Here is a 27,055-nt window from a genome sequence, read left to right as displayed (position 1 = left end):
TAATTTCAGATTTGGTAATAAATCTTATTTTCTGAAAATATTCATGAATTCATGAGTGTTTGAAACTTCTGTAATAGTTGTATATGAGTCGCTCAGTTGTCCTTAGACAGTGATGGATCTCAAAATAATACAGTCATTTTCGGAAAGGGTTCAAATACACAAAAATGCTGGAAAACCAAAGAAATTGTGGGACCTGAAGGATTTTTCTGAAGAACAGCAGGTAGTTTAACTGTTAAGGACAAACAAAGGACTCATAAACAACTATCACTAAACAAAATAAACACAGCTGTGGATCATGCAGCTAACAACACAGTATTAAGAATCAAGGGGATGTAAACTTTTGAACCGAGTCATTTTTATAAATTATTTTATACTATTATTTTCTCTTGTGGACTAAACATCTTTTATGTGAAATATCTCATTCAGGTACAGTACTAAATAAACAATAACCCTCTTGTTTGGGTAAAACAATGAACATTTTACAGATTCTGTAAACTTTTGACGTCAACTGTAGCAGTTAATAACCTTTTTATTCATTCTTAAATGTAGGTACTCATTCCTGTGCTTACAGGATTTCTGGTTATTCTCAGAAATCAGCTCAATAATCAGCTATATATCCATGTGACTTACACTGCAGTCATTCTCTCATCTCTGAAGGTAACAAAGGCAATGCCCAGCCTCTTCATAAAGATACGGTTCTTCTCTGCATTAAACTCATCTGTCAGCTTCTCCTCCAGTTCACTGTAATACTGCTCTGCATCCACCTGACGAAAAAGACCATGACATAAAACATGAGAGATGTGTCGAGCAGTTCAGGACTGACGGCTGGTGTGTGGTGGTCTCCAGTGGCCAACATGAGGAGGTGCAGTCTATAGGTATACAATCTGTACATATACAAATTTATCCATTCTGACAACTGTAATGACTATGTGAGGGACATTTACCTGCTCAAAGCCACATAAATCACAGCAGAAGATCTGTGCACACGGGTGAGTCTTTATCATGATCCTGCCTTCCTTCTGAGCTTTGGTTGTGAAGTACAGCCTTCCTTTCATTGCTTTTCGCCTGTAAGGGATTTAGTTTTAATACTTGCAGACTCAGCTCTATGTGATGCAGGAGATGTGCAAACGCAAATGACCTTTCGGAGTCCAGCTTCATTAGTTTTTGTACGTCAAAGCAGAACCGGATGTCTGTGACGGTGCAGCTAGGGTAGGCTTCGCTGTTTGGAGATAGAAGAGACATTGGCTTTTGAATAAGTGGAAATTGAATGGTTGTGTTGGCATTTCTATATCAGACAATATCAGATCTGCTGGAATATGGAGATCAAGCAATTTGTTGTAATTCTGTGGATGACAGATCTGTGCTCTTCACTCACTGCAGGTGTTTGGCGATCAGGCCGGGATCAGAGATTTCTCTGGGAATTGAAGTTATCATTAGAGTTCTGGCCACCTGCAATAAAAATCATTAAAAAAATCAAAAGCTAGAAATGCATTTGTTTGAAGAAATACAGTGCTTGCAAGCCAACAAACAAACAGTTTGAGTCTTTTTTGGAAGAAACTTGATCTATTACAATATCTCAGGTGATTGCACAAAAGGTTTCTTTATAGTCAAAAATGTTTTTAAAGTATACTTATAAAGTAGACTTTATTTTTTTATTTTTAAGGGAACTAAAAATGGTTCTTCTATGTCATCTCTGTGGAAAACTCCTCCTGGAATCTTCAGTTTTTAAGAGTGCAATGAAAGATCATCTAACTTTTACTTTACTTTTAAAGTCTATATCACATTTTCACTTCATTGTCATGTAAAAATAAAAAATAAAATTACATACATATATAATTTAAATTGTTAAAATAAAATAAAATAAAATACTAGTTGTCCAGACAGGCTAATATTTATTACAGTTTTACCTTAAATATAATTTAATGAGAAACAGAATGAACAATTACAATATAAAATGTATACAATTCTATTAGTAATTATTTATATATTATTTATTAATAATTATTTTTCTTTCAATGTAGGCTTCATTCTAAATGTAAATTAAATATGTAATTAATAATAAATAATTATTCATAAAATGTATAGTTATTTACCTATATTTTAAAAAATGACATATGAATACATAAAGCCCATTTTAGACCTGTTAAAAGCAGTGTTAAAAGCAGTGCCCGTTATGGACCAGAAACGAGGTGTAATAACACATGCTTTTCCCCAACCTTCTCATCTTCTCTGTATTCCAGTCGTGAGGAATGATGGGCCATGCACATTACTGTGATCACAAAATACAGCAGAGCAAAGATGCTGTGCAGCCACAGAAATATATTCCTATTGCACAAAGAAAAGAAAGTTATCAGGATCATGCCCACAACTTCATGAATATGTACATGCACAACAAGCCTATATCCTTTTTTTTTTCAGGTCTACATTCATCATAAAAAACAAACTTACTGTGCGGGCACATTAACCACGGTTGTTCTGCCGAAATTCTGTGGGCTATCTCCTGAAACGCATAGAAATAAACAACTTGTGTAACATATACTGCTCTTCTCACATACCAGCATCAAAAATAAAACTCTGAAAGTAATTTGAAGCCCATGTGGTACAGTGCAAACTGAATGTGAAATAAAAAACTCGCTACACATCAATCATTGTGCTTTGGGTTTGGTTGCTATGACAAATTTGTAAATGCACCGGTTTATTTCACAAATACAGTGTCAAATAGTTGCATAGAGATGACAGTGTCAAAACCCCCACCCTGTTTTAACCAGCCGGCCCCAAAGCTGCACCACAAACTGGTCTACCACACATCCACATTTAACACTTTTAGAGAACCGCAGTAAACTTCTGCCACCAAGGACGTATGAAAGTCATATGAAATGCTTATTGCAGGTGAAATAAAACAGCAAGAGGTAAAGCCAGTGGCTTTTCACAATGCTCTTCCTGTGGTGTGGAAAGTCAAGGCCTTTCCCATATTTAACTTGGCCCTTCTAACCCTCTATCGTGCCTCCCAACCATCTTCAAACACTGTAGGGTGGTCTGAATTATGCTTTTACACACGTCCACTAATGGAGGGTTATGACTGAGCTCTTCTTCATCTCCAAGAGTTTTCCCAGGCTTTTCATAAACTCATTCTTCAGGCCCACACGGAATCTGCATCCACAAAACCATTCGCAAATGTTACACATTCGCCCAGCTTTGGTCCTTTTTTAAACTGTAGAACTTTCAGCTACATTTAATACATTTGAGCATGTTAAAATACATTCGGCAGAATTCCCTCCCAGTCAAAACAGAAAATGTACACAGCAGTCAAAAGTTTGGGGTCGGTCAGATTTGTTCTTTTTGTCTCTTATGTTTACAAATATATAGTAAAAACAGTGGTATACTTAAGTTTTATTATAGTTTAAAATAACTGTTTCAATTTTGATACATTTTAAAATAAAATTTATTCCTGTGATGCAAAGCTGAATTTTCAGGAGCCAGTAAAAACAGTCATATTTTAAAAAATATTATTACAGCTTAAAACGACTGTTTTCTATTTCGTAACATTGTAAAATATGATTTATTCTTGTGATGACAAAGTTGAACTTTCAGCAGTCTTCAGCATCACATGACCCTTCAGAAATCATCTAATATGCTGATTTGCTGCTCAAGAAACTTTTCTTATTATTATTATCAATGTTAAAAACAGTTATATTTTGTTGGACACTGGGCTTCAGGATTCTTTGAGGAATAGAAAGTTCAAAAGAACAGCATTTATTCAAACTGGTATTCTTACTGACCACAAACCTTTGAACATTAGTGAAAATATTCACTCTAACAGTAACAATCTGTCAAAACTAATTCATGAGATTATTTTGAAGAGTCTTTCTTTAGGTGCAAGCACACTGATGAAATAAGATGTAATGTTGTTTTAAAGTTTACTGCCTTTTCCTGGATACCAAACGTGTTGTCTGTTGTCATGAATCCTTTATGGCTGAGCACTACTAGAGTAAACAGTGACCAAGCAGTTCTGGATCTGGTGGAGGTACCTAGGAGGTTTCCAGAGAGGTTGACAGGCAAGATGATGGTGAGTGACAGCGAACACACCACCATCATGAGCAGGATGATGTGACGCTGGAAAGACAGGTACGTGATCGCATCAATGCCACATTTACTGCGGATCTCCTCATCCCTACGGGAAGAATAAGGACAAAAAAAGTCTATTTAAAAAAAGCCTATTTACAATTGCTTTTTTATTATTTGGCAGACACTTTTATCAAAAACCAACTAATATATGCATAAGTATGTGGAAAAAAGAAAGAAAGAAAGAAAGAAAACCCTACTTTGGATTTTGACATCTTCTGTTATTGCGGTTCAACCAACATGCAAAACAAAACAAAACAAAACAAAACAAAACAAAACAAAACAAAACAAAACAAAACAAAACAAAACAAAACAAAACACACCAAGCAAAACAAAAACTAAGCAAAGCAAAAAAAAAAAAAAAAAAAAAAAAACTAAGCAAAGCAAACAAAAAGACAAAAAAAAAAAAAAAAAAAAAAAAAAACTAAGTAAAGCAAAGCAAACGTTTTTTTAAACTAAGCAAAAAAATAAAAAATAAAATAAAATAAACCCAAAACAAAACAAACAAAAAAATATTTTGTGGTCAGTATACTTTTTTTCTTCTAAACTTTCTATTCAACAAAGAATCCTGAGAAAAAATGTATCACAATTTCCACAAAAACATTCAACAGCTGTTTCCACATTATAATAATAAGAAATGTTTTTTAGCACCAAATCAGCATATTAAAATGATTTCTGAAGGATCATGTGATGCTGATGACTGCTGAAAGTTCAGCTTTGTCATCACAAGAATAATTCATATTTTACAAAGTAGAAAACAGTCGTTTTAAGTTGTAATAATATTTAAAAAAATATGACTGTTTTTACTGTATTTCTGATGAACATAAAAGACAAAAACATTTAGAAATCTTACCGCCCCCAAAACATTTGAATGGTAGTGTATATTCAAGTTTTTCAAAACCACATGAAACCAACATGAGAACAAACATGTGGCACATGATTTAAACTAGACTTTTTTTTTTTCCTTGTAAAAATGTTTTCATTTTTTTAATCGTGAAAATATTATTGACCCATGTGCATTCATAAGAATCAAACCTATGACTATGGTTTTGCTAGATCTGCACTAGTTGAACTAAACAGCAAACACGAAATCTTTGAGAGTTTTCAGAGTGTTTCCAATGAATTATTGACTTCGGTCAATAATATATATATGTGGCAGCCTTTTTAAAAGACCACACAAATACAGGAAGGCATTGGGGGCTATTATGATTACGAGGAGCCCTCATACACACACACACATACACCCCTCTCTGTCCTCGCCTCACACCGAGCGAGGAAACTCTCAGTCTGGCCTCTCGGTCGCCGGGGAGTTCAAGAAGCTTTTAAGGGAACCAGCTAAATATGGCACCAACATGCCATTTGAGTCGTCCAAATAACATCTCTGCAGCCGTGGAGACAGACTAGCGGCTGGTTTACGGTTCTGAAAGGCTTTTGAGCGTGCCCAGACGTTAGGCGTGCTGGTCCACCTTCACCCTGTGTTTTCCCTGCTTAATGAGATATAACATGAGCAAACAGGACGCTGGCTGATGACATCACCATGCATTTCTTGCACACTTACTTCATGTGGTACAGAGATGTGAGCCAGGAACAGAAGCCCTATAAAGAAAGGGAGGGAAGACAACGGTGTCATAAAAAGGTCTGGCATATAAAAAAAGAGCGCGTCTGGCTAGCGCAGCATCTGTCAGAATCATTTGTCCCTTAAGTGAACGCGGATAGCGTAATAAGTGGAAAAAGCCATGCAAATGCATGCAATATCTTTAACGTGGCTGTGATGTCTTGAACTGTCATTGCACATAAAACGCAAGGAGACAGAGTGAGGTCAGAATATAAACGGACAGATAGTGTGCATAAAAGAAAATAGCGTCTAAGTGCACAGGCTATTTTATATGACATCAGCTCTGGGGCGACGCTCTGTAATAATCCACGTCGACAGATTGAACTTTGTTTGTGCTGTATGTCAGTACGTTTCAGAGGTAGTAAATTTGCATCACTGTGAATATGAGATTAAAAACACAATCTATTAGCTGTACTCTATGCGATGCTTTTATTTGTTTCTAGGCAGGGGTGTCGTTGATAAAGACAAGGCCCTGTGGGTTTTTGCACTGCCAAATGTTGTAAATTCTAGCAAAGATCCTGTTTCTGCATGTTCAAACATTTCTTAAATGTCTGTGATGCTGTTTGTCTCTTTCTTCTCTTTTACAAAAGGTTCTCACCACGTCCTTGGTCTCTGAGTCTGATGGGCTGGATTCTGACGGGGTTTTCTCTTTCTCACTTGGTTCTCCATAGAAAAGTGATGTCAAGCTACAGAACAAAGACACACATACAAATGACAGGTAACACTTCAAAAAAAGACTTCACACACTGTTAGAAAATTCTATGAACTCCATTATATTTTCTATAACTGCCCACGAAAAAGATCCAGTTAATTTAACAAACACAATAGCATACTGTTTGAAATATAAACTTCCATAGAAATTAAAATTTCTAGAAATGTAAAAGACAACATTCAAAAACAGCAGTCCAACAGAAATGCAATTTAATTCATCTTATAATTCACAAGCTATAAAACACTTGTGATGTTTACTTTCATCCTGTGAACACAATTGAACATTTCAGTTAAAACCCACCTTCATTATACAGTATAGTCGATTAATGCTTTTATACTTGTTAATTTGGGTAACACTTCACTACTAGCATATTGGCTGTTTATTAGTACTTATAAAGCACATATTAATGCCTTAATCTGTGTGACCATATTTTAGATTCGGTAAACCTACCCAATACCTAAACATAACTACAACAACTACCTTAATTAGTACGCATCAAATTAGGAGTTTATTGAGGGAAAAACTCTTGGTTAATAGTGCATATGAGCTACCTAATCTGAAGTGGTACCCAGATAACCACATATAAAACAACCATTTAAGCAAATGTACTTTTGATTCAAAACCGTAGTAAGATATAGGCCCTATGACACTAGCCACAGTCTTCTGTAAACGCAGTATGTTGTTAGTCCCCTCACTCGATTACGTTTTTTCTATTACCAATATCCCTCTCAAGCTTCCATCAGTGATAGGCCTGAAAGCCTTAACTCGAAGCCAGATCCAAAACTAGCCTTAAGATCAGAAAACTGCAAGCATTTCCATCCAGGTCTATTATAGGCAATGAAAAGGAGCAGGTGAAATGCCAGTGTATACAAATGTGAAAATGCTATTTATGTGAAAGCCAGACCTTTTTCTTCTGCAGCTGGATGCAATGCTTTGCAGATACACTCACTAAGAATCAGCTGCACATTCACATAAACAAAGACTTTAACGCAACATGCTGATGCAGAATAAAGCAGCGCTGCTTCAACAGACGTCTTAAGACTTATGATTGAATTCTACCCTCTGCTCCCACAGGGACACTGTGTGTGTGAGCTGAAAATACTTTCAAAAAAGGTTTTTTTTTTTTTTTTAAGAAATAGGTCTTGAAAATATGAGCAAAATATAAATGAAATGGAATTTAAAATGCAATGCAAAAGAAGAACAAATTACCATATATACGGCATATGTATATATATGCATTCAACTGTTTATTTATATAATCAATGTGTATATATTACATATAAGAATAAATGTTTCAAACCAAATAATCAGACCACTAATATAACATCAGGATCCAAACTGTCCTGTGTAACCAGCAGGTGGCACCAGGATCTCACACTGACCTGCTAAGCATTCAGTTCACTCAAACACCACACACAGTTGTTCAATTATTTACATCTTAATGCATTCTTCAAACAGTCACCAGTTCTGAGATGATATACCTGTCGTTTTCCACAAGCAGAGCCAGGCGACCGTAGTCCCACGCTGCCTTCCTCAAACAAGAGAAGATCAGAAGCAGGAACTGAAATACAGAGACACCAAACCAGTTATATCAGCAGACTGTAGATAGTGTTCTAGAGTGGCCTTAATAAACAGGGAAACTGTTAGAAAATGTAAAATAAACAGGGAAACTGTTAGTAAATGATGTGCACAGTGAACCTAATCTCATATAGAGAATGCAAATAATCCAGAATATACCCAGAAGTCACTGTGTCACTTTACATGTGTGTCAAAGCTATTGATATAAATAGATAAGAACTATTTGTGTAAGCAAGCACTTAACTCACTAGACCTCTGGCCAGTGTAATAATTAGCCATTTCTTTGTCCGGAGAGAGACGAGGTGAGTGGTTGTCTTGGAAACTAACAGGCAGTGAGGTCTGCATGCACACTTGTGTTCATAATGACTCCGGAAGGAAGAGTCAACAATAAGACAAATGAAAACACTGACTGCTGGGAAGCTACAGGTCTCTACTGAGCTTCCTTGGTTGCTGGTTAGCAACTTGTTCTTAAAGGGGAAGCGTGTCGTTTCTGCCCCCGAAAATGTCACCAAATTAAAAAAATAATAATGTTTATAAGGACTATGGGACTTTAGAGCTAAATTTTACGCAAGCTGTATTTTCTTCTTTTGATTTTGGGGTGAAATATGACTTCCCAGATAGCACACGTATGTCTGCAAGAATATCTGTTAAAGATCTCTTCATCTGGAAAGCATCTGCTGTGTACAATCATCTGATCAAAGTATTTAAGGTGTCAGTTCTACATACATTATAAAAAATAAGGCTTTTTTATTAAGATTGGATTGTGTAGAATAGACAGTAAGCAAAGTGGGAGAGAGAGGGGGAGGTTGTATAAGGAAAGGTCTTTGAGCTGGGATTCGAACTTGGGACGCCCATAGCACAATGGCATTATATATCGGCGTTAAACATCTTGCACAGACTGAACGCTTGATCAGTAAATCAAGAAAGTCCATTAATGTCGTGCAACTGCAGCTAAACGATGCTGTAGAACTTTTTTAATATGTTACCAGCCACAGAACGACGTTGATGGTGAGGACGGTGGGGACTCCTCCGAAAGGCAGACCCTGCAGGACACTGCTGTGGGAGTGAGAGCGATAACATCTCTCCGCTGTGCCGTTCTCCTCCATCAGTGAGCCCAGGAAACTCCTGACGTCCAGCTCCTCCACGGGACTGCCACCGCCTGCGGGCAAGGATTTAAACACCGGCTGAGCCGTACCCCACAGGTCAGAGCGCACCGCCATGCCAGAGGCACGAGTCTCAGGAAGCCCTTCCAACGTCAAAGCATCACTGAGGAGAGACAACAGGAAACAAAAAATGTAATCGGGTGAAAAGTTTGAAAAGATAACACTGTACTCAATTGATGACATCAGCTACAAAAAAGTCAGTCTGAAAAAAAAAAAACCAAGTCTCAGAGACATACTGAACATCTCAGTTAAGGAGAAATATTCCAATTCATATCGGTGTTAAATTAAAAACATTACATTAAAAATACATTAAGGCTAAAGATAAATGTACAAAACTTCAGCAAACATTTTGTAAAAATTATTTTAAAAAGTACTGAAATGCAATTTAAAAGTGAAAATATAAAACAAAAGCTAATTTAAAGTATTAATAAATAATATTATATAAACTGTCCTAAAATAATATGTTTATATCGAGATCTCTGACTTTTGATCACAGGCTATGGTATTTTGGTATATCAGAGCACAGTCTGAGATATTGTTCAGATCTTTTCTGAAACTGGTGAGATTACTGGGGTCTTTCCCCATCCATTTAATCTCATGCTGTCTAGAAGAAAGAGAAAATCTGCGATCACTCTCCCATCCTTAAACCAAAACATGTTTGATAGTGAGAAGTGACCTGTCTCTAGCTTAAAAGTGTAGAAGAGTGTAAGAAAGTGCTATAAATGTAACAAGACGATTTTTTACTACTTCTACTAATTATAGTAATACTTTTAAAATATTATACAAATAATTCAAATAATTGTATGTACACCACTGTTCAAAAATATATTTTTATTTAATTAAAACTTTTTAATAATGAAATTAAATTAAATGTGACCACAACTGCATAAATAAATGCAGCAAAAACATTTAAATGATAATAGTATTTCAAAGTATTATGAACTGTTTATTTACAGACTTTGAACAAACATTAAGGCAGCTGGAAGCACCACTTCCATTCAGTTTAACAGATGTGTTTCGATTACCTTTATGAATATCGCCCTCCAGCACATTAACAGGAACACACAAACCAGCTCACTGGTTGTTTGTTGATTTTACAGATACTGGTTTGCCTTAAACTGCTGGTTGCCATATTAATAACAAATCATCTCCCCACTCATACATAGACTGAGCCACTTTACCTCGGTCACTTAATCCCCATAAAATCACTTTAAGATGCTACATCATCCTCAAATCAGCAGCCACAAGTCGACTCTAACACTTCTAATCTTTGAAATATCCACAGATTAAACACACAGTTTAACCACAGCAAGCGTGTGTGTTCCTATTACCTACAGTATCATCAGCATTGTTAAGAGAACGAGAGCGAGGCAGCAGAAGCTAATGTTTGTTATGATGCTGTCATTTCTTGCTGTGCATAATGTCAATCAGATGGCCATCTAAAATAAAACCAAAACACACAATGAATCAGGATCTGAAAAATTTCACACAACAAAACCTTAGTATGGTTTTTTAGAAAAAAAGGTACAAAAGCTGTCACTGGGACGGTATCTTTTCAAAGGGTACATCTTTGTACCCATATTAGTAGCTTTAAGGTACATATTATTACCTAAAGTGTACAGAGTATTTAACTAGCAAGACCATCAGGTTTTTATTTATATATCTAGCTATCTATCACCAGAAAAGCCTAGCAACTAGCCTAGGAATGCTAACAAACAACATGTTAAATCATGGTAACAACATGTTAGAAACATGCAATGTGTTAAACAATGTTAACATTTTAAAACGTTAGCAATATACTGATTCCATCTAGCAACATCTTAAAACATGCTAGCAACAACTAAAACATATTAGCTATGTGCTAAAAATGCTAAAACCATATGAGCTGTTTCAAACATTTAAGGCTTTCTCAAGCCAACATCAGAGTTTGTCCTAACAAATTTACTCTCTAGTTCTGTTAAGGCACTGTGAAAATATAATCATGAAATAAATCCCATTTTAATAACAAGATCATATAAAGTAATTCATCATAGAAATAAATTCTGTCTCAATAGATTTAATATTTTTCAGTACTATTAAAAATGTGTGTTGTCGATCATTTAAAAATGTTCACTGAATTAATAATATGCAGATTAATTAAACACATTACATTATTGTGGCAAATGAGTAAATCTTTATAATAAAATCTTCGTGTTCATGCTAAGAATAATTTGAATAACTTAAAGTCAGGGAATTAGCTTATTTCATATTCTAGTTTGTCGTCATCTTGACAAATGTTTTCATTCGTCACACTTCTGACACGACTAGATCAGAAATTGGACTATGAATATACAAGGTCCAACATACCAAGCAAATACTAATTACTAATCATCATCATTTTTACAGTGTGATTTACTGTTGAGTCCACAGCAATCAGTTTTGAAGCTGAGTTTGTCAGTGTGGTCACGGCAGATATGAGACACTCAGTGGTTTGTTTCAGAGAGTGAGAGGCCACTCCAGATCCTTCTGTACTGGTCTCCTGAACACAAACTTTCTCCTTCTTCTGCCCCCTACAAAAATACGATAACTAACTTCCCCACTCCAAGCCACCCAGCATCTGGCTCAGACGCAAATGCTAACACAATCTGGAACTGAACTTCCAGCTTGCAGAATATACACTGCTCACAAAAATTGAAGGAATGCTTTCAACATCAGATCTATCATGCTGGATATCTATACTGATATGAACCGAGTAATGTGTTAGGAACGAAAGGATGCCACATTGTTTGATGGAAATGAAAATTATCAACCTACATAAGGCTGAATTCAAAGACACCTCGGAGGTCTGACAATGGGTCCAAGGATTTCATCCCCTGATACCTAATGGTAGTCAGTGTGCGATTGTCTAGCCTGTAGAGGTCCGTGCGTCCCTTCAAGGATATGACTCCACAGACCATCAATGACCCACCACCACACCGGTAATGCTGAACGATGTTACAGGCAGCATAACGTTCTCCATGGCTTCTCAGACCCTTTCACGTCTGTCACATGTGCTCAGGGTGAACCTGCTCTCATCTGTGAAAAGTGGCGAACCTGTCAATTCTGGTGTTCAGTGGCGAATGCCAATCAAGCTGCACGCTGCCGGGCAGTGATCACAGCACTCACTAGAGGAAGTCAGGCCCTCAGGCCGCCCTCATGAACTCTGTTTCTGATTGTTTGTTCAGAGACATTCACACCAGTGGGCTGCTGGAGGTCATTTTGTAGGGCTCTGGCAGTGCTCATCCTGTTCCTACTTACACAAAGGAGCAGATACTGGCCCTGTGCAGCTCTCCTAAAGTAAACGCCTGTCTCCTGGAATCCCCTCAATGCTCTTGAGACTCTGCTGAGAGACACAGCAAACCTTCTGGCAATGGTACGTAGTCATGTGCCATCCTGGAGGAGTTGGACGTTTTTTAGGGGTCTTCTCATTGTTGCCCATCTAGTGTCCCTGTTGTTAATTTCATTAACACCAAAGCAACTGAAACTGTTTCTACTGCTTCTTAACTGACCAGGGCTGCGTTTCTCGATAACGATTGATCTTAAGAGCTTAAGAGCGGTTTCTACGCGTCATTTTACGATCATTTGTTATTGTTTCATGTGCGTTTCCCAAAAATGCACTTAATGTAGTCTCACGTAGCCGTGCTTTAAGTGCTACTTAGGAGTCGCTATCCATTTGTCAAGATCTGAAATGTCACCTAATAGAATGGCTGGTAACTGTAGTACACGATTGTTTATTGAAATGTTAACCTATTATATTATATAATAATCTATTATATTATATTATATTATATTATATTATATTATATTATATTATATTATATTATATTATATTATATTATATTACAGTATATTATATTATATTATATTATATTATATTATACTTTACATAATATTATATAATATACTTTATATATATATATATATAGAGAGAGAGAGAGAGAGAGAGAGAGAGAGAGAAAATTTATTTTGGGTCCAATACATGGCTGGTTTTCGTGCACGTCAGCAAGTCATTGACAATTTTTTCCCCCAGTCTTTGAAACATATTTCCTACATTACTTAATTTTTTGTCCTTTTTTTAAGTCATTTAATTTAGATGTGTTTTTATATTTTTCTTAAATTTTTAATTATTTCATTTATAAATAATAAAGAAAAAATTTGTAATAAAGTGCACAATAAAGTAAAATCAAATAGTTATATTATAATCACATTGCACTTGCATTAACTTAAAGGTGTAATCTACTGATTGTCCTGCAGGTGACCACATAAATGTCTTCTTACATTCGTAGATGTACAATGATTTTCAAGTGCTACTTAAGTTATGATGTTTTTGGGAAACAGACTGTAATATTAAGATCAGTCATGCAATCTTCTTAGGCTTACGAAGCTTTTGGGAAACGCAGCCCAGATCAATATCCCAGGAGTTTAATTGACTTGATGCTAAACTCTGATTAAAAAGTATACCTTTATTTATTTTTTTCAGACAAAATTTCAAGTCCATTGATAATTTAATTTTTCAAAAACATAAAAAATATATCCATATAATACTGCAATAAGATTATATCAAATATATTACCATTTGAATATCTTTGTATTTAGCTAACAGTTACAGTTACATAGCTCTTTTTCAAGTACCACAAACCATGTTTGCATTGCAATATAAAGCTTGGTCTCAAAATAGGTTTGTACCGCAGGCAACCAGTATGAAAAATATTGTTGTTAGAAAATAGTCTGACTCCCATCTTCTGGCCGCAAAAACCTGGATGCACATAGTATACTATACAATGCTGTACAACACATAAATAAACAACATGCCCTAATAAAATACACCTGGACTTATTATGGTGTGTTTTCCCTCCATGTGTTCTGTGTCCCATTTTTATTGTGTCATTAACACAATGGATTACGCCATGTGGATTATTTGTATCATCATCATCATCATCATCTTCCTCGTTATGTGTTTGTCTCCTGTACCACATCATGACAAATACATTATTTAACACTTCACAAATAATATAAACCATAATAGTGAAATAATGGGAGATAAACTATGTCACATTCCTCAAAATTAAGAGCCATCTTACTCTAATAGGTGTTTTTTTTGTAGTTTACTTAAAAAGAAAATGAATAACAGAAGAAACACATAAGCGTCTATAGTCCCATGGCTGTGGGGTGAGCAGCTGGAAATGCAATGAAAGCCACCTGAGCTCCAGATGAAATGCTGAAAAATGACACAAAGACACCTCAAGCGGCAGAGAGACACTGGGTGTAAACCCAACGAGAGCTTTCTGGTTCAGTACAAACAGACCCTTCAATGCTGCTCACAATCGTAAGGCAGTGTAAAGGAAATCATGATGTTCTTCACACTAAACTCAACTTATGCTGAATATTGAAAATAGAACAAATCACAATCATAACTATCAATGCATCAGGATCATTCTCTGAAAACATTTTAGCATATGTACAATACATACACACTGTATATGTGTATTCATACTGGAGTCCTACTACAAAACAATCTAAAAAAAATAAAAAATTGATTGAGTTTGAATTTAAGAAAATGTTTTATTTTGCCCAAATGTCAGTCTACTACTGAACGAACAACCTAATAAACAACTAAAAATATGTTTATCATAACACCCTGCAGACAGAATTATATGATGACACATAATTGAAAGTGGTTTTGTCTTTTTATAATAATAATAATAATAATAATAATAATGCATTTTATTTCATGGCGCCTTTCAGAACACCCAAGGTCACCTTACAAGCAATATACAGGTCACTGCATAAGACAAAACAAACAACAAACAAACAGCATATACATATAAAGTGGATTTAAGTCTCAATAAATTTTTTTTATAAAAAAAGCCTGTATAAAAAGATATGTCTTAAGACGCTTTGTAAAAGTCAACAAGCAATCGCTATTGCGAACATCGAGGGGAAGGGAGTTCCATAGGCGGGGGGCAACATAACTAAAAGATATGGCATCCATAGTAGTAAGTCGAATCCGAGGTACCACAAGAGAAATTGAAGATGAAGATCTAAGTGCACGTGAAGGAGTATAAACCTGGAGAATTTGAGTAAGGTATTGTGGTGCAAGATTATGAAGTGCCTTATAAGTGAGTAGCAAGATTTTGAATTCAACTCTATATTTTACTGGAAGCCAGTGCAATTGCTGGAGAACCGGAGAAATGTGATCAGTATAAGGTGTTCTAGAGAGAACACGAGCTGCAGGATTCTGAACCAATTGAAGCTTATGTAGCAATTTGGAGGGAATACCTGTGAGAAGAGCATTGCAGTAGTCTATACGTGAGGTGACTAGTGCGTGAATGAGAACTGCAGTATTATTATTTGAAAGAAATGGACGTAGACAATTAATATTGCGCAAATGGAAGTATGCAATCCGTGTGATATTATTAATCTGAGCTTTAAAAGGTAGTGTGCTATCCATGATGACACCCAAACTTTTAACCTGAGAGGAAGGACCGATTGCAGTATTATCAATGTGTAAAGAGAAACAATTAGATTTAGACACAACAGATCTAGTGCCAACAAGCAGAGCCTCAGTTTTATTGCCATTTAATTTCAAGAAGTTCGCTGAAAGCCAGTCTTTTGTAAAGGGAAACAGGTCAATTTAGCTCAAAGGGAATCATTTAAGATTTTAAAGGGAATTTGAACAGAATCACTGTTTCACGGCTGGTCACGGAGACGCGCCTGCGGTTCAGTGAACGAGCCGTTTAACATCAAATCTGCGCTGGATACTAATATCCAAACTATAGTGAAAACACTATCAATTAGCACAGTAACAAGATCGGCAGTTTAAGACATTAACTTGTAAGCACAAAACACAAGATACTTCTCTTTTCAATATGAATAAGGCTTTATTAGATAAATCTAAGACATATAAACTAATCTAACATATAAACGCACTCACACACACATTCACACAAGTTGCAGGAAGGTCGAAAGTTAGGGAAAGATGAGTTTAAGAGAATGGAAATATGGAATCCCAAGTTAACAGCAATACGTTAAATTGCATAGACATGAACAACCATCAATCACGTAATTAGCGCTCGCATTGAGTTCCTCAATGAGGTTAAAATTATATTAGATACACCAGTAAAGGTCACAGTCTGGAGGTAAAGTTACTTGCATCTCCTGTGAAGAAGGAGCCTCGGTGAAAGGGCTATCCCGAGGTCGTTGATTGGCTGGAAGTTCAGTCTCTGAAGTGACGTCTTGGGAAGCCCGTGGTTGTTGGGCGTTGGCTGAAAGTGCAGAGTCGTGTTCGCTGGTTGAAGTTGAATGGACGTTACAAAACTTAACTCAGAACACGAAACTCTCAAACGGAAAAGAAAAGAAATAAAGTTTGACGAGACTAGGTTGTGTTCCTTCTCATAGTAGCAGCAGGCAGGCACGCTGGAACCGCGCTCAAAGAACAATGATGACTACCGCATGGCTAGATGCTACAAGCTAAAGCTAGGTAGCAAAGCTACAAGCTAAAAGCTAAGAGCAGGCATGACTGATAGCACGAGCAAGGCTGGAACTAAAAGCCGACATGGCTAATAGCAGCAGCTAGACTAGAACTAAAAGCCGACTAAAAGCAAGGCATGACTGATGTCCAAGCAATGCTAGAAATAAAAGCAAGATTTAATCGTGTCCAAAGTTTTTAAACTTCCTTGTTGGCCACCCCTCAAATGTTGCCTTGACCAATCAGATATGTTCTTGGGGTGGGTATCATAAATCATTTGTTTATCTTACCAAGCATGTGGTTCTTGCCTCACAGGGTCTAATTTTGGACATGATTCCTATAACATGATTATGATATATTTTACAAATAAATGATTGTCAGGACAATATCAAGCAAGAAAATGTGATTATTTCAATACTAGACATGACTAGGTATCCTATAGTTATCAAAAGACATACACAATAAGTGATTATACATGATAGTCAAATGTGTGGGTTACACGTAAATGAATATGGAGTTAAGCAATGGAATGATTCATTCATAAGTCTTTTTTTGAGTTCATTCTGGTCCATATATAATGTATAAAAAGGGTTTCTTTGCCATTCTCTGGCAAAGGACTTTTCTGTGAAGACAAAGGTTTAAAGCCCTTCCCCCTTAGGAATTTCAGTCTGGTTTCACTGGCTGGGGGGGGGGAGTCAATGCAAGTATTTAACTTGATCTCCTGGGTTTACATGTGATGTCCAGCGTTGCATTCCAATCACAAACAATACATTTGACAATCTCTTCTTCGAATTAAAATTGTCAATAATTGTTCTATTGGTGTTAATGTTGAAAGCTGTTGTGTGAACAAGTTGGTTGGTTGGTTATCTTGCTTGGTTCTTGTGGCACTAGAACTGATTTATGACTTCCTGAGGAATTCAGCTCATGTTTCAATGCACACAGCTCTGATAGACTCTTTGATTTGTCTGATTTGACTCATTTCTGCTACATTTAATTTCAGCTAAACAGCTTGACAAAGATGGGGGAGGAAAAGAACCGGTAGGTTTGGCAGACAGGTAAAGTTGGGTGTCATCCGCATAACAGTGAAAATTAATACCATATTTCCTTAAAATATTACCAAGAGGGAGCATATATATAATGAAGAGAAGCGGGCCCAAAACAGAACCTTGGGGAACACCAGTGGTGACTGTAGATATTCTTGAACTAAAACCTTTTAGTTGAATACGCTGACTGCGTCCAGATAGATATGAACTAAACCAAGACAGAGCAGTGCCAGTAATACCAATGGAGACTAATCTGTCAAGAAGTACGTTATGTGAGACAGTATCAAAGGCAGCGCTCAAGTCAAGGAGGACAAGTATAGTTAAAAGCCCAGAGTCAGCTGCCAACAGTAGATCATTGGTTATTCTGACAAGAGCAGTCTCAGTGCTGTGGTGGGGACAAAAACCAGATTGGAATTGTTCATACAAGTTATTATTGGACAGATGTTCATGAATTTGAATTGCAATACACTTTTCAACTACCTTAGAGATGAATGGTAAATTTGAAATTGGACGAAAATTTTCAAAATCAAATGGATCACCCCCTGGTTTCTTAAGTATGGGTGTAATAATAGCAGATTTAAGAGATGGAGATACAAAACCAGAAGCAAGTGAAGCATGAACAATTTTAGTTATCAACGGCAAAAGGGCTGGTAAACAAGCTTTTACTAAAGGAGTTGGTAGAGGGTCTAATTGACAAGTCGAAGATTTAGATTTACCTATCAGACCCACTATCTCTGAAGTAGTTGGTAGTGTAAAGTTAGAGAAGACAGAGTGGGGAGGTGTGTGAGTGATAGACTGACAGGAGTCATTGTGAAGAGTACCAGTAAGTAATTGCCGATGTACATTTTCAACCTTAGATGTAAAAAAAGTCAAAAAGCGATCACATAAGTCAGTGGAATACATATCAGATGGCAAAGAATCAGGTGGTTTCAGAATATTGTTTACCACCGAGAAAAGTGACCTAGAGTTCCCATTGCTAACTCCAATTACATTGGAGTAGTAATCGGATTTAGCTGTAGTCAGTGCATTTTTATAATTTTGAATATGTTCAGCATACATGTTTTTATGAACGGTAATGCCAGACTTGACGTACAGCCGCTCTAACCTACGGTCTTTAGTTTTAAGTTCACGTAGTTCAGGTGTAAACCAAGGAGCTGAATGCACAAATGAAACCCTTCGCGTTTTCACGGGTGCGAATTCATCTAAAAGCATGTTCAGTCCATCATTGTAATATTTTACCAGTTCATCAACAGTAGTGAAATCAGATTTACTGGAAAAGATGGCAAGTTCATCAGCAAGAGTAGGCAAATCAATGTTCTTAATATTCCGAAATGTAATCGGGCGACACAGGTTTACCTTAAAAATGGCCAGTTTGGCACAGAATGAGACCAGAAAGTGATCTGATATGGATAGATCAGAAACAGTACAATTAAAAGGTGTTATACCAGAACAGCAAACAAGATCAAGAGTATGCCCCTTAGTATGAGTGGGCAGTGTGTTAAATTGTTGTATACCAAAGCAATCCAAACATGATAAAAATTCGCTTGTAAATGCATTACTGACATTATCTGTATGAATGTTAAAATCACCCAAAAGGATAACATTTGAAGATATGGAACATAGATAAGTCAAGAGTTCAGATAATTCAGTTAAAAAGGCATTATTGCTCTTGGGGGGGCGGTAGATAGTTATGAGAATGGTTGGAATCGCACCATTGATTTTTATGGCAATTGACTCAAAAGAAGAATATGTAGATATGTAGAACTGAGATACTTTCAATTTCTCTTTATAAAGTATTGCTAGCCCCCCTCCCCTTCCCATATCACGAGATTTACAAACATAACTATATCCTGGGGGAACACACTCGTTTAGATGGAAAAAGTCGTCTGGTTTCTGCCATGTCTCAGTTAGACAGAGAAAGTCAAACTCACGGTCAGACAGTAGTTCCGCCGCCGAATACTGGAGCATCGCCCATGCTACCGAGTGGTATACTGCAGAAAGAACGACCCAGATGTAGTTCATCCGCACCAGTAGCTCAGTGATCATCATAGTGGAACCGCGTGCCGGCGAGAGAACACTTAGTAACCGGCAGTCAATCGGCTGGAGATGTGACCGTCACTCGATTGGCAACCGCATAAAGCATCATCAGTCATAGGTACGCGGGTAGATCAACCAGCGTACAAACCCGCCGAATCGGCGTGGAAACAGAGTTCAGACTCCTTAAAATGATTTAATAACAGTTCATAAATGCATCCATGCATTCATAAGTGCAGGACGATTTTGAAGCACTAAAAGGTTTAAAATTCCCTCCCTGAGCAGCGCCAGCTAACAGCGCCAGCATTCACCCGGAAGTGTAGCTTTATTTTTGATCTATTAGAGAACTTTTTTTTTTAATTTTCCCCAAAAGGGTGGTACAAAAAAGTGCATACGCCAGTGCCAGTAAGATATGTGATCCATAATATTTGATGACCTTGTATTATTTTTTTTTGTGCTTTATATACAGGTGCTGGTCATATAATTAGAAAATCATCAAAACGTTTATTTATTTCACTAATTCCATTCAAAAAGTGAAACTTGTATATTATATTCATTTATTAAACACAGACTGATATATTTCAAATGTTTATTTCTTTTAATTTGGATGATTACAACGAACAACTAAGGAAAATCCAAAATTCAGTATCTCAGAAAATTATTATATTACTTAAGACCAATACAAAAAAGGATTTTTAGAAATCTTGGCCAACTGAAAAGTATGAACATGACAAGTATGAGCACTCAATCCTTAGCTATGCGGCGTGGCATGGAGTCGATCAGTCTGTGGCACTGCTCAGGTGTTTTGAGAGCCCAGGTTGCTCTGATAGTGGCCTTCAGCTCTTCTGCATTCTTGGGTCTTCCTTTTCATCTTCTTTTTCACAATACCTCATAGATTTAAGGGGTTAAGGTCAGGCGAGTTTGATGACCAATTAAGAACAGGGATACCATGGTCCTTAAACCAGGAACTGGTAGCTGTGGATCTGTGTGCTGGTGCCAAGTCCTGTTGGAAAATGAAATCTGATTCTCCATAATGTTGATCAGCAGCAGGAAGCATGAAGTGCTCTATAACTTCCTGGTATACGGCTGTGTTGACCTTGGACCTCAGAAAACACAGTGGACCAACACCAGCAGATGACCATCATTGACTTGTGACGGCTGGTGAAAGGACAGTCCGGAAACAATAGGGAGTTAACAAGTTTTAATGAGATGATGAGATATGGTACAAAGACACACAAAGACGATGAGGCGGTAACACTCCAGAGGGATGATAGACGGTGAGAAGTCCAGGCGGTAATGGAGTGTAGGTGAGGAATCCGGGTCTTGACGGCGTGAGGCAGCAGGAGAGAGTGGCACAGGAACTGCGGAGAACAGAGCCGAAGGTAAGTGTCCGTGGCTGAGTGATCGTAGGGAGAGTGGATGAGGTTCTGGGGAAACACAGACATCCAAACGCAAACTACACAGAAGCCGGACGGGGGTAAACACAACGACATGAAACAATGATCTCACAAACACAAGACGTGAGACAAGCCATTAAATAGGAGATGAGTAATGAGTGGCAGCTGTTGCTGATACAATTAACGGAGACGCCCACAACTAATCAGTGCAGACGCAGAACACACAGAATTCACCACAAAGTGTAAACAACCCGAGATCACGGTTTACCAACCGTGACATGACTGTGGAAACTTTACACTGGACCTCAAGCAATGTGGATTGTGTGCCTTTCCTCTCTTCCTCCAGACTTTGTGCAGTGTTGTAGTCGAGACCAGCTCATTCGAGTCCGAGTCCAGATCGAGTCCAGAGAGGGTCGAGTCCGAGTCAAGACCGAGTTCAGAAAGGGTCGAGTCCAAGTCAAGACCGAGTTCAGAAAGGGTCGAGTCCGAGTCAAGACCGAGTTCAGAAAGGGTCGAGTCCGAGTCAAGACCGAGACCAGAAAGATTGGGTCTGAGACAAGACCTAAAGAAATCTTCAAGAGTGTGTCAAATGTTTGGTGGAAACAATAAAGGTTAAAAGGGCCACATAGTATGTGGTGTAAAGGTAATTTTATTAGTATTATGAAGTGTTACTTGTCAATATTAAGTGCTCATTTTCACATAACATCGTTGTACCACTATACACATCCATATAACCTTTCTAGTACACATAACATTACTGTAAGACTCTATATTGTAATTCTACATAACACTTCTAGTACAAGTAACATTACTGTATCACTATACCTGTAAATGTTCAACTGTAACAGCTTTTACATAACTTTTAACCTTGAAGCTTAACTAATGACTGCTAATATCCTTACAATGTCTTGGATTATGTGCACTTTAGATGTTGTGAAGATTACAGATGGGCATAATAACTTTTTTTTAAAAAATAAGTGAGGAGACCACCCTGCTACCCAACCAAGCACGATGTGGTCTCATAATCAATCCACCCAGACTTAAAACTCTCACTATTGGTGCAGAGGAAGTGGGGACTGACAAAAGTTACCATTTCATCACTTTCTGTAACGGCAATGGATAATCTAATGCTAATTTCCCTGGATGGTGCGTTTTAATGCAGGGTAAAATACACACTAGTCGAAGTTTTTTTAGTTACGGACGGCATACACAGCACGTCCTGATTTTGCCAAGTCCGATGTGTTCCTAGGTCAACATATTTTGTTGACCCTGGAACAACATTTTACTCCAAAAATATATTCTTAACCATATCTCTACACCTAAACCTAACCTTAACCATGAGTAATCCCTAAAATCAGAGGAAATGATAGATGAATGACACTGATGTACAAGCACCAAACACTGATTTTAAGCATAAACTTCACAAAATCTATAAACTGGTTCTTCAAATCTGATTGGTTAATCACAATGTTGTTCCAGGGTCAACAACGATGTTGTCCCAGGAACATGTCTCACTTGGTAAAATCAGGTTAGGCGCATACACACAAGAGCCGACTGACTGTCCAGGAAAATTTCATGCAAAAGTGTGTATGTGCCAGGGGAAGAAAGCTGGATGAAATGCCATATAAGTTCAATGCCTTCTGTCAGACATTTTTTTTTTGGGGGGGGGGGGGTGTTTAGTGTTGAGACAGTCAGTCTGTGTCTGTACTCATTATATAATTTAATTAAACAATATTAGTTTTTTTCTGTGACCATTTTGTCCTACTTTGTAAAAATAACACAGTTGAGAGAAATAATGTAGCAATGTGGCTTTCTGGAAAGCGGGATCACTACAGGTGGATGGCAGGAGGGTAACTTAAGGCCGGTGACACACTGGCTGCGTGGCGTCTCTGCTGCGTGCCAGAAGCGTGGTGGTTGCTTCGCGTTTTCTGTGTCTTTACACACCAGAAGCGTGCCTGATGACTCGGCGCTGGCACGCTGCTGTAGGTGACATAAAGGGAGGCTGCCGAAAAACCAGGCTCCTGTCTTCATGACAACAATATCAACTTTTTTTTTTTTTTTTTTTTACACACCTACTGATAGGAAACCGTCAACAGTATTGACGGCAAAATAGAGTATGTTTGACAGGTGCAATGTTTGAAAATCGATCATTATTAATTTATTTTTTAAATTACATTACATCTGAATTTATGCCAACCTATAGACTTTCAAATATCAAAATATCATGAATTAATATGTATTTGTGTATAAAATTACATATAAACACATTTTCCTAGTATATTTTGCCTGGAAACGCTTCCAACATGAACGCGTGTCGCGTGAAAAATAGGCGGCGGTTCTATTTCTAGCATGCACGGGTTTTCCGCGCGTCTCACGCAGGCAGTCTGCAAGATCTAACCTGTTAACATGGGAGCCGAATTAAAAACAGACACGCCACGCAGCTGAGACGCTTGCGCCACACATCCATTGTGTCGCTGGCCTAACGTCTCACGTCAAAAGAAAATCACCAGTCATTGGATGTGTCAATCATACATCAATTTAAATAAACATTAACATACTGTAATAATCATGAAATATTTTGATTGGGACTCGAGTGGACTCGGGCATAAGTCCGATTCCTAATATGTTCGAGTCCGAGTCAATACCGAGTCAAAATGCACACGAGTCCATGACAAGACCGAGACCATTAAAATACGGTCTCGAGACCGAGTCCGAGTCTCGAGTACTCAACACTGACTTTGTGACCCTGATTTATAAAGGAAATGCAAAATTTACTTTCAATAGAGAACATAACTGTGGACCACTCAGCAGCAGTCCAGTCCTTTTTCTCTTTAGACGCTTCTGATGCTGTCTGTTGTTCAAAAGTGGCTTGACACAAGGAATGCGACAGCTGAAACCCATGTCTTGCATACGTCTGTGCGTAGTGGTTCTTGAAGCACTGACTCCAGCTGCAGTCCACTCTTTGTGAAACTCCCCCACATTTTTGAATGGGTTTTATTTCACGATCCTCTCCAGGGTGCTGTTATCCCTATTGCTTGTACACTTTTTTCTACCACATCCTTTCCTTCCCTTCGCCTTTCTATTAATGTGCTTGGACACAGAGCTCTGTGAACAGCCAGCCTCTTTTGCAATGACCTTATGTGTCTTGTCCTCCTCGTGCAAAGTGTCAGTGGTCGACTTTTGGACCGATGTGAAGTCAGCAGTCTTCCCCATGATGGTATAGTCTATAGAACTAGACTGAGAGACCATTTAAAGGCTTTGCAGGTGTTTTGAGTTAATTAGCTGCTTAGAGTGTGGCACCGGGTGTCTTCAGTATTGAACCTTTTCACAATATTCTACTTTTCCGAGATACTGAATTTGGGATTTTCCTTAGATGTCAGTTATAATCATCAAAATTAAAATAAATAAACATTTGAAATATATCGGTCTGTGTGTAATGAATTAATATAATATACAAGTTTCACTTTTTTAATGGAATTAGTGAAATAAATAAACATTTTGATGATATTCTAATTATATGACCAGCACCTTAATATATATATATATATATATATATATATATATATATATATATATATATATATATATATATGAAGCCTTTAGGCCTGAAATTCAATATTAGATTACCCTTACATCTGAACCAGAAAGAATCACCTACAGTGCTTGTCCACACAGTAAAACCATTTGTCAGATGAAGTCCCATTACCTGCTTGAGCAAGCACATGAACTTGGAGTATGTATGAAAAAAGCAAAAAGACCTGAGACAGCAAAAGGCAAGACCTAAATAATATTGTGAACTTGAATCGATTCATTAAATGAAACTTGTCAAGTCAGAAGGATAAATATAAAAAAGTGTTATGCTCCCAAGAAATGACTAACGATTAATTTTAATAAAACCATATCAGAGTCTGATGGCTCATGCGGAGAGATCAGTGAGTACTTGCTGTTTGTGTTGTGCTTGAATATTTTACTCCAAAGTCACTGAATGTAGGTTACATTTCAGTTTCCTCCAAATCAGCTCTCAGATGGAGGGCTCCTGAATACAAATGAGTCACAGCGTCATATTTCAGAATTCCTTCCTATTGCATTTGCCTGATGCGTTTTGGAAGTAATCTTGCTTCCCAAATAGAGAGGTGCAGGCTACTGCTATAACAGCTTTCTGGTGGTTTTTATTTGAGAAAAGAATTACAAATACATTTATAGCTTATTCAAGATTATTATGCAATTATTAAACAAATTAAGCAATTATTAATAAGCAATAAAGCATTCTATATTTTTTAAACAAAATACTTAAAATTATATATATATATATATATATATATATATATATATATATATATATATATATATATATATATATATATATATATATATATATATATATATATGTCACGGATCCGCCAGGTCCTACCACACACATTCCTCATTTCCCAAGATCACATTCACCTGAATTCTGATTTACCACACCTGGCACTCCCAATCAAGACAGCACCATAAATATCAGACACTCTCACTCAGCCACCGTCCGGTCTCGTCTCTACTGGCATACTCCAATGCTTGCGACTTCTCCTGACCCATATCTATTTCTGTTTACACAGAACCGCTTGATCTTCATCTTCCTCGAGGAATCCACCATTGGCAAACCATCCATTGTGTGCACTGGACTCATATCCGTGATCGACTACCATTCATCTCACCTTCACTCTACTTTAAACATCACTTCAATAAACTTGTCATCTGTATTGCAGTTCTGTCTCCGTAGTCCTCTGTCCCTGACAGAAGACCGGACCAACACCGAAGATGTCTCAACAAGACACATTTCAACAACTTGTGGACACGCTGCGGGCAGAACTGCTACAAACACTGTCCACATCAACTACCAACCAGGCTACCGCTACCGCAGTCCCAATGGCCAATCCTAAACCGTATTCTGGTGAGGCGAATGAGTGCAAAGGATTCCTTTTGCAATGTGAACTTATTTTTGAGATGCAACCTAACCGTTTCCCCACAGACCGCAGCAAAATAGCATTTATGCTTTCTTTACTTGCCGGAAAGGCGCTACAGTGGGCTGTCTCAATCCGGGAACAGAATGGACCAGTTCTCCTCTCCTATCGCGCTTTTCATGAACATTTTCTGGAGGTATTTGGATATTCCGAAAGTGATAATTCAGTCTGTGATGAGCTGTATAATATTCAACAGGGGAAAACTTCGGCGGCAGAGTACTCACTTTGATTCCGCACGCTAGCGGCTGCTAGTGGATGGGATGAACGGGCGCTCATTACCACCTACCGAAACGGTTTGAATGCAGAACTTCGTCTCCAATTATCAGCGTTTGATGATACCATCGGATTAGAAAAATTCATCCAGAGAGCCATCCGCAAACTGCACTCACTCGCCCACCAGAACCGCTGTCTCCAGGACCAGAACCCATGCAGTTGGATTCCACCCGCATTCCACTGTCAGAGCGTCAACGTCGCATCACACAGGGACTCTGCCTATATTGTGCTAACCATGAACATCATATTACTGATTGTCCTGTCCGCCCATCACGAACCCTGGTGAGTACGATTCAACCAGAAAAGCACATTTATACACCCCTGTCTGCTAACGTTAAACTGTCTCTTCACCATATGTCGGTTATAGTCACGGCCCTCCTTGACTCTGGTTCGGCAGGTAACTTCATCTCCGCAAAACTCTGCAATTTAACATCAAGAAGGAACCCATCACACCGAAACTAAGAGCACAATCCATCACTGGAACACCACTCAACCGGTCATACATCAAACATAAAACTTGTGAGTTCACTCTGACAGTGGGTGTCCTGCATCGAGAAACCATCAAACTACTGGTCCTGGAGAATTCCACCGCCGACGTAATTTTGGGAAGACCATGGTTAATGGAACAT

The 27,055-nt window shown here is 37.7% G+C and overlaps 1 protein-coding gene across 1 annotated transcript in view; it reads right to left on the bottom strand.

Moving 5' to 3' along the window:
• The window catches only part of tmem63c (transmembrane protein 63C), a 60,703-nt gene that overhangs the window by 17,646 nt on the left and 16,002 nt on the right, over positions 1 to 27,055 (bottom strand). The window contains exons 2-12 of the mRNA XM_052581297.1: positions 9,014 to 9,293; positions 7,931 to 8,010; positions 6,336 to 6,423; positions 5,681 to 5,718; positions 4,029 to 4,171; positions 2,449 to 2,500; positions 2,217 to 2,325; positions 1,376 to 1,449; positions 1,139 to 1,219; positions 945 to 1,065; positions 631 to 764 (exon numbers count right to left, since the gene is read on the bottom strand). Coding sequence (XP_052437257.1) covers positions 631 to 764; positions 945 to 1,065; positions 1,139 to 1,219; positions 1,376 to 1,449; positions 2,217 to 2,325; positions 2,449 to 2,500; positions 4,029 to 4,171; positions 5,681 to 5,718; positions 6,336 to 6,423; positions 7,931 to 8,010; positions 9,014 to 9,247 — 1,154 coding nt within the window. The 5' untranslated portion in view covers positions 9,248 to 9,293. The remainder of the gene's footprint in view (positions 1 to 630; positions 765 to 944; positions 1,066 to 1,138; positions 1,220 to 1,375; positions 1,450 to 2,216; positions 2,326 to 2,448; positions 2,501 to 4,028; positions 4,172 to 5,680; positions 5,719 to 6,335; positions 6,424 to 7,930; positions 8,011 to 9,013; positions 9,294 to 27,055) is intronic.

Source organism: Carassius gibelio, chromosome B17 (genome assembly GCF_023724105.1).
Source record: "Carassius gibelio isolate Cgi1373 ecotype wild population from Czech Republic chromosome B17, carGib1.2-hapl.c, whole genome shotgun sequence".
Classification (NCBI taxonomy): Eukaryota; Metazoa; Chordata; class Actinopteri; order Cypriniformes; family Cyprinidae; genus Carassius; species Carassius gibelio.
This window is presented reverse-complemented; position numbering and strand designations above follow the sequence as displayed.